This window comes from Vigna angularis, chromosome 4 (genome assembly GCF_016808095.1).
Source record: "Vigna angularis cultivar LongXiaoDou No.4 chromosome 4, ASM1680809v1, whole genome shotgun sequence".
Classification (NCBI taxonomy): domain Eukaryota; kingdom Viridiplantae; phylum Streptophyta; class Magnoliopsida; order Fabales; family Fabaceae; genus Vigna; species Vigna angularis.
Window position 1 is genome coordinate 36515136 of NC_068973.1, and position 12986 is coordinate 36528121.

Sequence of the window (12986 nt, forward strand, 5' to 3'; positions counted from 1 at the left end):
AACGGTTAAAGAGGATCAGCATGAAGAAAAAGACCTAATTTTTCTTGCATTGCAACCTATCCAATGAAAACAGAAAGAAGAAAGAACTATGTGCACTCATAATGGGTCCAAGCCCAAGCCACTGATCACATCAATTGTACTAATCCAACGGATGGAAAGGGTCAGCACGAAGAAAGAAACCTAGGTTTGCTTGCACTGGAATCTACCATATGAAAACAGAATGAAGAAAGAAAGGCGCAAGATTATTATCATACGCCAGGAGGGATGAGGCGATAAAAGAAAGAGGCGCACGGTGCTATCTTGCGCCCACGTTGTCCAAACCTGTTTGTGTGTGCTTTCATTCTCTCGCTTGCACCACATCTCTCTCTGCCTCCTCTCTCTGCGTCTAAGATTTCAATACTCGTGAGAAAACTACTAACACGAACAAGAACAAGAACAAGACGAAAGAAAACGAAACAATGAAGCAAGCTTCGGCCGAGGCAGTTCCTTCCCTATCTTCTACGCCGTCGTTCACGGAGGCGGCAACATCGTCGTCATCCTCCGCCGCTGCGGCGGAGGACCTGGCAGTGGGGTCGCGGGACGGTGGCGGCGGGGCTCAGGAGACGGTGGCGGTGGATCGGCGAGGCGAGTACTCCGCCGTGTGTCGATGGACGGTGCACAATTTCCCGAGAATAAAGGCTAGGGCACTGTGGAGCAAATACTTCGAGGTAGGCGGTTACGATTGTCGGTTGCTAATATATCCTAAGGGTGACTCACAGGCGCTTCCTGGGTACATCTCCATCTACCTCCAAATCATGGACCCTCGCGGTACCTCCTCTTCCAAATGGGACTGTTTCGCGAGTTATCGGTTGGCAATCGCGAACGTAGCCGACGATTCCAAAACCATTCACCGAGATTCCTGGCACCGATTCTCCAGTAAGAAGAAATCACACGGTTGGTGTGATTTCACACCCTCTTCCACCGTTTTCGACCCCAAATTGGGATACCTCTTCAATACGGATTCCGTTTTGATCACTGCGGATATTCTCATTCTCAATGAGTCCGTTAATTTCACGCGGGACAACAATGAGTTGCAGTCCTCATCTTCGTCCTCGTCTTCGACAAGTTCCTCCGTTGTTGCAGGTCCCGTGTCTGATGTGTTGAGTGGTAAGTTCACTTGGAAAGTGCATAATTTCAGTCTGTTTAAGGAGATGATCAAGACACAGAAAATAATGAGCCCGGTGTTTCCTTCGGGGGAATGTAATTTGAGAATAAGTGTGTACCAGAGCTCTGTGAATGGGGTTGAGTATTTGTCTATGTGTCTGGAGAGCAAGGACACGGATAAGACTGTGGTGTTATCTGATAGGAGTTGTTGGTGTTTGTTTAGGATGTCTGTGTTGAACCAGAGGCCTGGTTCCAATCACATGCATAGGGATTCTTATGGCCGGTTTGCGGCTGATAATAAGAGCGGTGACAATACCAGCTTGGGATGGAATGATTACATGAAAATGTCGGATTTTATCGGTGTGGATTCGGGGTTTTTGGTGGATGACACCGCTGTTTTTAGCACCTCATTTCATGTGATCAAGGAGTTTAGCAGCTTCTCCAAGAATGGTTCTGTGATTGCCGGGAGAAGTGGGAGTGGTGCTAGGAAGTCTGATGGGCATATTGGAAAGTTCACTTGGAGAATTGAGAATTTTACTAGATTGAAGGATTTGCTAAAGAAGAGGAAAATCACGGGTCTGTGCATCAAGAGCCGGAGGTTTCAGATTGGTAATAGGGATTGTCGACTTATTGTTTACCCTCGAGGTGTGCAATACTTTTGCTGTGCAAATCTATTTTCATTTTCTGTGAACCACTTTCTTAGGCCTATTAAATATTTGCGGTATTGTTTGTGAGTCAAAACTCCATTAGATGTGATATTGTACGCATTTTAGTGCAATTATTGCCTATATTGGTAGAATTGAAAGGGCATTCTTGCTGCAGTTTTATCAGCTATTCTGTCTTTGAAATTTTCATTGTATCTGATATTTCATGCTTGTAGTTGCATATCTACTGGTACCACCATTAGCTTAATTGATAATCCAGATATTGGGTTTTGATGTGTGAATATAATAGTCACTGAGTATATTTAAATGTAGCGAATACTTTTAGATTTTGATAAAAGATGGAGTCTGATGAATTTTTATGTGATTTTGATGCTATCAGGGCAGTCTCAGCCACCATGTCACCTTTCAGTGTTTCTTGAAGTTACAGATTCAAGAAATACTTCCAGTGATTGGAGTTGTTTTGTTAGTCATCGTTTATCAGTTGTGAACCAGAAGATGGAGGATAAATCTGTCACCAAGGAATCTCAGAACCGCTACTCAAAAGCTGCAAAGGATTGGGGTTGGCGTGAATTTGTGACACTCACCAGTCTCTTTGATCAAGATTCAGGTTTTCTTGTCCAGGACACTGTCATATTCTCTGCTGAGGTTCTTATATTGAAGGAGACATCAATAATGCAGGATTTTACTGAGCATGATTCTGAGTTGAGCAGCAGTGGCTCTCCTCTGGATAATTCTGGCAAAAGAAGTTCATTTACATGGAAAGTTGAGAATTTCTTGTCTTTCAAGGAAATAATGGAGACACGAAAAATCTTCAGTAAATTCTTTCAAGCTGGTGGATGTGAACTTCGAATTGGTAGATGTTCTTGCATAAATTATCTTCTGCATTTTATTCACTGGTAGTAGTAGCAGTAGTAAACTTTTATGTTTTTATTCTTTGATTAAGCTTACTTTTCCATGACCCAGGTGTATATGAGTCGTTTGACACGATATGTATTTATTTAGAGAGCGATCAGGCTGTTGGTAGTGATCCCGATAAAAATTTCTGGGTGAGATACAGGATGGCTGTTGTGAATCAAAAGAACCCAGCCAAGACAGTGTGGAAAGAATCCTCTATCTGCACAAAGACGTGGAATAATTCTGTTTTACAATTCATGAAGGTGTCTGATATGTTAGAAGTGGATGCAGGATTTCTTGTACGTGACACTGTTGTTTTTGTATGTGAAATATTGGATTGCTGTCCTTGGTTTGAGTTTTCCGATTTAGAGGTAAGTCCTTATGGATTGCTTGTCTCCGTGTTACATTGTACTTACAAATATCATTTGATAGAGACCAAATATTCTTGCCCCATGTTTTAAGACTTTCCTCCTACCATCATAGGATGACCTATTCTTGACTTTAGAGATGAGACTACATGTAATCCTGTATTCATAGTTATTGATTTGAACTGGCTCTTCTGCCTCTGACATGTCACTAATTTAACATATAATATCTTTTTTTATGACTCATTTTTAATGTAAGATCGGAACAAGCCAGTTAGGAAATATGGCCTCTTCCTTGGAACTTTTGCTTGTGATTAGCTGATAAGATGCATGGAACAAGCTGATAAGTCACGAGTTACAGAAGTTGATTAATGCTTCAGTTCATAATTTTGCATCCCTTGAACTTCTTATTGTACAATAAAAATTTGTAAGCAGATTTCTATCCCATACCTGAGCCATATGATATGTTATGATTATGTCTTATGTGAAAGATAAAAATGGTTATATGTATTACATCTCAGCTTCTCACATGTTGTAAAATCGGGATTTTGTTATGGATTCTATAATACCTACTTGTTGTATTAAATTTTGGTTGCTCTTATCATACGGTTGCAGACACATCATCTGATATTTTCTTCAATATTCAGGTTTTAGCATCAGAGGATGATCAAGATGCATTGACAACTGACCCTGATGAGCTCATTGACTCTGAAGACAGTGAAGGGATAAGTGGAGATGAGGAAGATATTTTCAGAAATCTTCTTTCTAGAGCTGGATTCCATTTAACATATGGAGATAATCCTTCTCAGCCACAAGTTACTTTAAGGGAGAAACTTCTAATGGATGCTGGTGCAATTGCAGGGTTTCTTACTGGTCTTCGAGTCTATCTTGATGATCCTGCAAAAGTGAAGCGCCTGCTTCTACCTACCAAGCTGTCTGGTAGTTGTGATGGGAAGAAGGCCACCAAAGCTGATGAATCTTCCCCAAGTTTGATGAATTTGCTGATGGGAGTTAAAGTCTTGCAGCAAGCTATCATAGATTTACTATTAGATATAATGGTCGAGTGCTGTCAACCTTCTGAAGTAGGTCCTGTTGCTGATTCTGTTGATGCATGTTCTAAACCTTCTTCAGATGGAAGTGGAGCTGCTACTCCTCTTGAGTGTGAAAGAGAAAGTGGAACAATGGAGTCTGCACGAGTTCCTGGTAATGAGAGACTGGATTCTGTTGTTGAAGAAAGCAGTAATACATCTGCTGTGCAGAGTTCTGATTTAAAAGGGAATGGTATTCAGGAAAAAGCTGTTCCTGGACATCCTATTTGTCCACCAGAGACATCTGCCACCGCATCAGAAAGTGCATCATTTCGGTCAAAGGTACAATTTTTTTTAATGTTCATTGGAGGTGTATTTTGCTACACATATCTCTAGTTTTGATTGTATGAATTTGAAATTTCAGACCAAGTGGCCAGAACAGTCTGAGGAGCTTTTAGGTTTAATTGTAAACTCACTAAGAGCTTTGGATGGGGCTGTTCCTCAAGGCTGTCCAGAACCAAGACGTCGGCCTCAATCTGCACAAAAAATTACTCTTGTATTGGACAAAGCTCCTAAGCATTTGCAAGCTGACCTTGTTGCTTTGGTACCTAAATTGGTTGAGCAGTCTGAACATCCACTTGCTGCCTATGCACTTCTTGAGCGTCTTCAAAAGACAGATGCAGAACCTACTTTACGAATACCAGTGAGAAACTAATATTTTTTTTCTTCCAAAATACCTTATTTGAATTGTTTTGTCACATGCATTAATTCAGGGAGCAATCCTAATGTAGTTACACTTGTGCTGCTGTTCCACCTCTGTGAACATGACGCCAAATATGGTTGCATTGGTTTTCTCCTATTAATGCCATTCTATTTTTCAGGTTTTTGGGGCTCTTAGTCAATTGGAGTGTGGTAGTGAAGTGTGGGAACGCATTCTGTTTCAGTCATTTGAGCTTTTGAATGACTCAAATGATGAACCCCTTGCTACAACGATAGATTTTATATTCAAAGCGGCATCTCAATGTCAACACCTCCCTGAAGCAGTAAGCTTTGAAGATAAATAGTTGGGAATTGCACCATGTTACACTGTTTATAATTTATTTAATGCACTGTCTATGCAAAAATGTTCTCACTAGCATTCAATAATGCTTTGCCACATCATTTAATGAGCTTTACATCTTGTGAAATTGTTAGTATTGTCAAAATCATTAAACATAACTTAAAAATGGATGTTTATTGTGTAAAAGTTGTAAGAAAACAAATCATCAAATGTTTCAAGAAGCATTTGTAACATGATTTCCCCTTTATGCAGGTTAGGTCTGTTCGTGTCAGGCTGAAAAATCTAGGTCTTGAGGTGTCACCTTGCGTCCTTGACTTTTTAAGTAAGACTATAAATAGTTGGGGGGATGTTGCTGAAACCATACTCAGGGACATTGATTGTGACGATGACTATGGTGACAATTGCTCAGCTCTTCCATGCGGTATTTTCTTATTCGGTGAACATGGCACTTCTCCCAGTGGACTGCATGTGATTGATGAGCAGGCTTATCAAGCTAGTCGTCATTTTTCTGATATTTATATATTGTTTGAGATGTTATCCATTCCTTGCCTTGTTGCTGAAGCTTCCCAAACATTTGAGAGAGCTGTAGCTCGAGGTGCAATAAGTGCTCAGTCTGTAGCCCTGGTATTGCAAAGCCGTCTTTCCCAAAGTTTGAGTAATAATGGAAGATATGTTTCTGAAAATTTCCAACATACAGATGGTTCTACAGAGGGAGATGCCTGTGAGCAATTGGGAGTTCAGAGGGATGATTATACTTCTGTTCTTGGCCTTGCTGAAAATTTGGCCCTCTCTATAGATCCATGCGTGAAAGAGTTTGTTAAACTGCTCTACATGATAATGTTTAGATGGTTTGCCAATGAATCTTATAGGGGGAGGATGCTGAAGAGGCTTGTTGACCGTGCCACTAGCAATACTGACAGTGGTCGCGAAGTAGATTTTGATTTGGATATATTGGTTACTTTGGTCTGTGAGGAGCAGGAGTTTATCAGGCCTGTTTTGAGTATGATGCGTGAAGTTGCTGAACTTGCAAATGTGGACAGGGCTGCACTATGGCACCAGTTGTGTGCTAGCGAGGATGAAATTATTCGCATTCGTGAAGAAAGCAAAACTGAGATTTCTAATATGGCTAAGGAAAAAGCTAATATATCACAAAAGCTAAGTGAATCTGAAGTGACGAACAATCGATTGAAGGTATTTCAATACTTAGTTGATAACATACTGTGGTTACCTCATGTTAATTGCTAATGGAGAATTTAGGTCTAACGCACTTCATGATTCAACAGTCTGAAATGAGGGCTGAGATGGATCGATTTTCTCGGGAAAAGAAGGAACTAGCTGAACAAGCTCAAGAAGTTGAGAGTCAGCTTGAATGGCTTCGCTCAGAACGTGATGATGAAATTGCAAAGCTCTCTGCAGAGAAGAAAGCACTTCATGACCGTTTACATGATGCAGAGACACAACTTTCTCAGTTGAAGTCTCGGAAACGTGATGAATTAAAGGTATTTTTTAAAAAGTTTGATTTTCTACATTGAAAATAAAAAAATAAATGTCATCTATGCTAATTTTAAACACTGCACTGCACAATACCTTTTATGCTTATGATGATTCTTACATTTTTTTGAGTGCATCTTGAACCTGTTAAATTTTACTCATTTTCTACATTGAAAGAAAGAAAATTGTTCAGCTATGCTAATTTTAAACGCTGTGCACTGCACAATAACTTTTATGCTTATAATGATTATTCTTACATTTTTTTGAGTGCATCTTGAAGGCAATACCAGTTAAATTTTTCTCATTTTTGGTGTATATGTAAGTGTACTTATGGATCTTTTTAAATCCAAGGAATCTATATGCTCAATCTAGGGGAATCATGGCATTTACAATCTTCAGTATGAAATTTACTACTGTTTTTGCTTTATCTGACAACTTCACCTTCGATTCTTGCTATCTTCCCCCTCTTTCAATCCTTCCTATAAACTCTGGTATGGGCGAATGTTATCCATGCTTTGTTTTCGCTAATTCATGAAAGATGGTCTTCAGCTATTAGTTCTACCTAGCTTTTCAGCTGACAGGTTGCTCCTATGTTAGGAAGGAGTTTGATCCTACCTGGTGCCATACGTCTAATTAAATACTAGTTTCAGTACAAAGTCTGAGTGGGCTCTCATACTTTTTCCAACCTTCAAGTCCAAAGTTTTTTGTGTGTAAGGGGGTATTACTGGTATAAGTCATTCCTAGGCTTCCATTAATTGGGCTGGATCTACTCTAGCACCATATCCCTCCAGCTTGCTCCATCCTTTTTATCTCTCCCCTTCTTCCTCTCTTTCTCTCTTTTTGCTTGCTGCAGAGGATCCAATTTGCCAATTATCCGCTTGAGCTTTTAAAAGAGTTGGTCCTTGACTTGAATCATGAGCTATAAAGTTCTGTTTAGTCATCCTTTATTTCATTTGTCAAATTACTTGATAGAAAATAACATGATTAACTATTTTATATTCTCTTTTACTTGTCGATTATCATCAAAATCTCATTGGTGATATTTATGCATCAACAGGTGTTTGAAATAATCCTATAGTGATGATATTCATATATTTTCTGTGGCACTCTTAGAAATGGTGGGCCAGTGAAAGGAGCTTAATTTTGGTTCTGAATTGATTAGTGGGGTTGTTTGGTTTAAGATTTTTTTCTTTACTTTTTAATTACAAAATGTTACATTTGTTTTCATTTTGGTGCCAGTGAAATAATTTGTTTTCTATTCTCATTTCTGTTGAAAATCAATTGTTTTCATTTAGTGAAAACAACTTTTCATAGTTTTCTATTTCTATTTTCCTTTTTCAATGTCTACAGATAAACTTTTGAAAACAGGAAGAAAGTGAAAACAGCGTGGCTTTTTGTAACTTGTATCTAAAGTTAAAACAGGAAATGAAAACAAGAAGTTTTATTTTTCAAATTAGATGACCCTTAATTTTTCATTGTGTATAATGGGCTCAAATTGAAAATTAATGCGAATTTTATTACATACAGAAAGTAGTCAAGGAGAAAAATGCCCTTGCCGAGAGATTGAAGAATGCTGAAGCTGCACGCAAGAGATTTGATGAAGAACTGAAAAGATTTGCAACAGAGAATGTGACTCGGGAGGAAATTCGGCAATCACTTGAAGACGAAGTCCGTAGATTGACTCAAACGGTTGGACAAACTGAAGGGGAAAAGCGTGAGAAGGAAGAGCAGGTTGCTAGGTGTGAAGCATATATTGATGGCATGGAATCAAAGTTGCAAGCTTGCCAGGTCTGTATTGACATAGAATTTGTACTTTTCGTACTGTTTTTATCATTTGCTAATTATTTATCGCCTTGTATGTTTTCATGTTCAACTTATATGAGTTAAACCTATTTCATCTGTGGAACTAGCTTTTTCAACTAGTTTGATATGTAATGTATTGCCTGTCGTGCTTAGTTGGATTTTGAGCAGTTTTTTGTTGGGTATCCTTAAAATCATCCTTGAGTGGATACAATTAATGGATAATGATACACACCTTTTTTTCGAAAGACACTTATTTTACACTTTTTATTTCTTTCTATCTCTCTCTAATCATATCACGTATCCTTAAAGCTAATTTTTTTTCTCTATAGGTGTAGATCATCATTTAGGTGTCTAAAACCTTTTCTTGTTAAATGGTAGATTGCTTTGTTCTTCTTTTTTCTCCAATTTATAGCTCAAAAATCATGGTAGTTCAAACTTCAAAATCAGCTTTTTTGAAGTTGTACTTTTCTGGATTGGCGAAAGTAATGTAAAATGTCCATGTTACCATCATTAGTAACGATCCTGTCATTGCTACTAGTAACGATCTTCAGAGGATGTTTGAAATTGATGCTAGTGTCTGTTGTTATCTGTGGCCTATACTGTAGGTTAATGGCCTTTGTTTTCCCTCTGCAGCAATATATTCACACACTTGAGGCCTCACTCCAGGAGGAAATGTCAAGACATGCCCCTCTATACGGTGCTGGTCTGGAGGCTTTGTCATTGAAAGAGTTGGAAACACTATCACGTATTCATGAAGATGGGCTTAGGCAGATCCATGCCATTCAACAGCGTAAAGGGAGTCCTGCAGGGAGCCCTCTTGTGAGCCCCCATGCTCTCCCTCACACCCATGGATTGTATCCTGCTGCCTCGCTTCCTATGGCTGTGGGACTACCTCCCTCAATCATCCCAAATGGTGTGGGGATCCACAGCAACGGCCATGTGAATGGTGCAGTTGGACCCTGGTTTAACCACTCTTGAATTCTCTCTCGGGTAATAGAATGTTATTCTTTTCGAGTTATTTGTTTGGTATTTTGGCCGATAGAACTGTTGGAGCTGAATGTTGGGTAAAGGATTACCGAAGATTAGAAATATTGGGTGAAGTTTTACCTTACAAGTGTTATTCCAGTGGAACTATCAGTTGCAAATGCCGTACTCATTTGCGCCTACGTCTTTTTGAGGGGGAAATTATTACTTACAGGCTTTTTCAAGTTTCCATAGTTATAGCTTACTCTTATTACATAGTTTTTGGCCGTATGGTTGATTCTATTTTTATCCCGGGCCAGAGTTTAAGCGCTGTAAGAAGTCTTCACTGACAGTTTTTTAATACGTAATCAACAAAGAAAATCCTTTTTCATCTGATTACGCTCTTGTTCAAGGTTATGCGATTTAGGTTTATTTAATTTATTTTCACCGGTTGTAGTTACAAGGTATACTTAAATTCATTCCATTATATTGTGAAATGGAGAATTGTTTTTTTTCTCCCATTCCTGGTATGTTTTGTTTCCAATTCTTGTATGATTTTCCTCAACCTTTTTCTTTACATAAGAGTTTACACATGTATTATACAAGTATAGGAGACAAATCTCTATGCACAGTGGAAAGGGCTGCTTATTCCATAAAATTGGTATTACGGATATCAGCATCTGTTTTTCTTTATGGGTTAGGTGATTCTTTGAAACAGACCTTCAAACTGGATGTTCTATCACTCTCACTCTATTTCTCTCTCTCTCTCTCTCTCTCTCTCTCTCTCTCTCTCTCTCTCTCTCTCTCTCTCTCTCTCTCTCTCTCTCTCTCTCTCTCTCTCTCTCTCTCTCTCTGTCTCTCTCTCTGTCTCTCTCTACATATTTTGTTAATGGGGTGATAGTATTTGAAGAAAGAACAATTTAGTTAAGTGTACGTTTCTAGTGAAAACAAAGTATCTTGAATTTTTAGCAATTACTTGAAACGACCATTTGAAAACAGAATGTTGTCCATTTTTAGCAACTAATATTGGACTTAGAAGAAACAAAGGCATATGAGATTGGGGTATTGCTCCCTCCACCACCCAAGTGCTTTTGCACCTTTTCACTATTTTTTTTATTTCAAAAATATTTTATACCTCTTCACTATTTTCTTTTATTCCAAAAATATCCTACACCTTTCCACTATATTTAACAATCTTTTTTTTTTCTTTCTCTATATTAATGGAACATTCACATGCCTCAGATTTAAACTTGTGATATATTGCAAAATTTTATTTACACTTTTTTTTAAATAAGTTTGATTCACTCTTATTGTCACTATTCAATATATTTTTTTTCTTCAAATTACTTAATAAATGATAAAATTTTGTTCTAAATTTCTAGAAAAATATTTATATATGTGTTTTTATTTTACATTTAATATCTATAATTTTTAACATTATATTATGTTTTAACTTAGTAACATGTTTGACTCAAATAAGTTAAATAAAGTATTTAATTTATTAGATAAATAATATAAATATATTATTAAATACTTAAAATATAAAAGAAAAGTTATTTGTTAACGATTTAGAATTTATTTAGTTCTTTCGTCATTACAAAGTTAGTATATAATAATAATAATAATAATAATAATAATATATTATTTACTATTAATATTATTATGTTTATTATTTTGTATTTGTATCTAACTTTTAAGCTTATAAAATGAAAGTGGTAGAAACACTAATATTGAAGTTTTCTCTTAATTTTATATTTTGTAATATATCACAAGTTTAAATCTAAATCATATGAATGCTTCATTAATGCAGAGAGAAAAAGAGAAAGATTATTGAGGATAATAAGGAAGTGTAAGGTATTTTTGGAAAGTGAGAAAGTGCAAAAGCACTTAGAGTGGTAGAGAGAGCAACACCCACGAGGTTGTTGTTATTCACTGTGGGTTATTGCTATTCCTATACTACCCTCGAAAACTTAAAATGACAAATACACCCAATCTTTCCGTCAGTTTCTCTATCACTCCATACTTTCCTGTACCTTCACAGGCGTGAAAAAAGTCCAATTTGTTTATGGGCAAGAAACATTTAAAATTGCATGTTTTGAAATTTTATTTTGAATTATGTATTTTATAATAAAATAAAATATGTATTTATAATTGCACAATATGAACATGTATTTTGGAAGAAAAAGATTTAAACTGTATTTTTAGATTACAAAATTCAGAAATTTTTTAAATTGTTATATTACATTTCTGGATTAAGTAGTCCAATTTAGAATATGTTTTCAACCAGTATAAACTGGAAATACTTTTGGATTGAATAATTAAGAAATCCAAAATATATTTTGGAATAAGAAATTCAAAATATATTTTCAAATATAAAATATATTATATTTAATTTCAAATATAAATCTGAATTATACAATTTAAAATCTATTTTTATCTGAAAAAATATTTTAAAATTGTATACTTCTCCAAATTCTACACTTAAAAAATATATAATGTATAAATATTTGGGAAATTTTGGTGCATAAAGTCAGCAGTAGGACTGAGGAAAAAACTGTATCCGACCGAACTCGAAAAAAATTAGAAATAGATATTCGACTCAACTTAAATCTATATTTTAATATTTATAAATTTGTAGATATATTTTAAATTTTAAATTTTATTTTTAATGTGATATTATTTTGTTAAAATTTAGTAGTAAGTCATATAAAATCATAATCTTATTATTAAAATTATACATATAATTTTTTTTGTTAAAATTTATTATGTTTATGTCATTTATTTAAGGTTTAAACCCTCGGTTGGTCCTCGTATTTATATAAGAATCTCAAATGGGTCATCGTTTTTTTTTCGGTCTCAATTGGGTCATATTTTTTGTAAAAATGAGCCAACTTTACCCTAACCGTTAAGTGCTTTCAGACGGCGTTAAATTTAGCTGAGCTGTATTTTATATTTTGATGGCGTGACATTGTTCATAAAAATAAAAATTGAATGACTGATGTGTTTTAAAATTGTTCACATCACATCACACCTCAAATCAACTTCTTTTTTTGTCTCATCACTTTCTCTCTCTCTCATCTCTTCCAACGCTCAAAAGCTGCAACCTTTCTTTGTTTTTTCCTCTTCTATCTTCCAACTTCTTTGTTTTTTATTCAAATTCATTATTATCTTTCAATAACTATTCTTATCAGTTCTTTCTCATCCCTTCAACTAATTCAATTTTTTTTTTCAATTTACGTTATGTTTTGTAGGGAGCAACTTGACCCTGAAACTACCCAATACTTCTCAGAAATTGCTAATCTTTTTGAAACCGAGGGGGTAGAATTGGAGGAACGTTCGCTTATATGTGCTAATGCGCTTCAAGAAACCAAGGGGAAAGAATTCGAAATAGCAACCGATTATATTGTTAGCCACACTTTGGAGACCATTCTCCAGGGTTGTGATGTTGACCACCTTTGGCAGGTGATTGCAGCAAATTCTGTTGATGTAATGTGTAACTGCTATGATTCTCATGTGCTTCGGACTCTTCTATGCCTTTGTAGAGGAGTACCATTAGATAAGTCTGGATACTATT

At 36.4% G+C, this 12986-nt stretch overlaps 1 protein-coding gene across 1 annotated transcript; it reads left to right on the plus strand.

Annotated features, from left to right (window-relative positions):
- The first annotated feature begins 308 nt into the window (after positions 1–308).
- Positions 309–9806, plus strand: LOC108331487 (uncharacterized). Its single transcript, XM_017566193.2, has 10 exons — positions 309–1788; positions 2188–2661; positions 2772–3073; positions 3715–4437; positions 4520–4798; positions 4977–5138; positions 5408–6346; positions 6439–6654; positions 8174–8434; positions 9083–9806. The coding sequence occupies exons 1-10, from the start codon at positions 459–461 to the stop codon at positions 9425–9427; spliced, it is 5031 nt and encodes a 1676-aa protein (XP_017421682.2). The 5' UTR covers positions 309–458; the 3' UTR covers positions 9428–9806.
- Positions 9807–12986: the final 3180 nt, after the last annotated feature.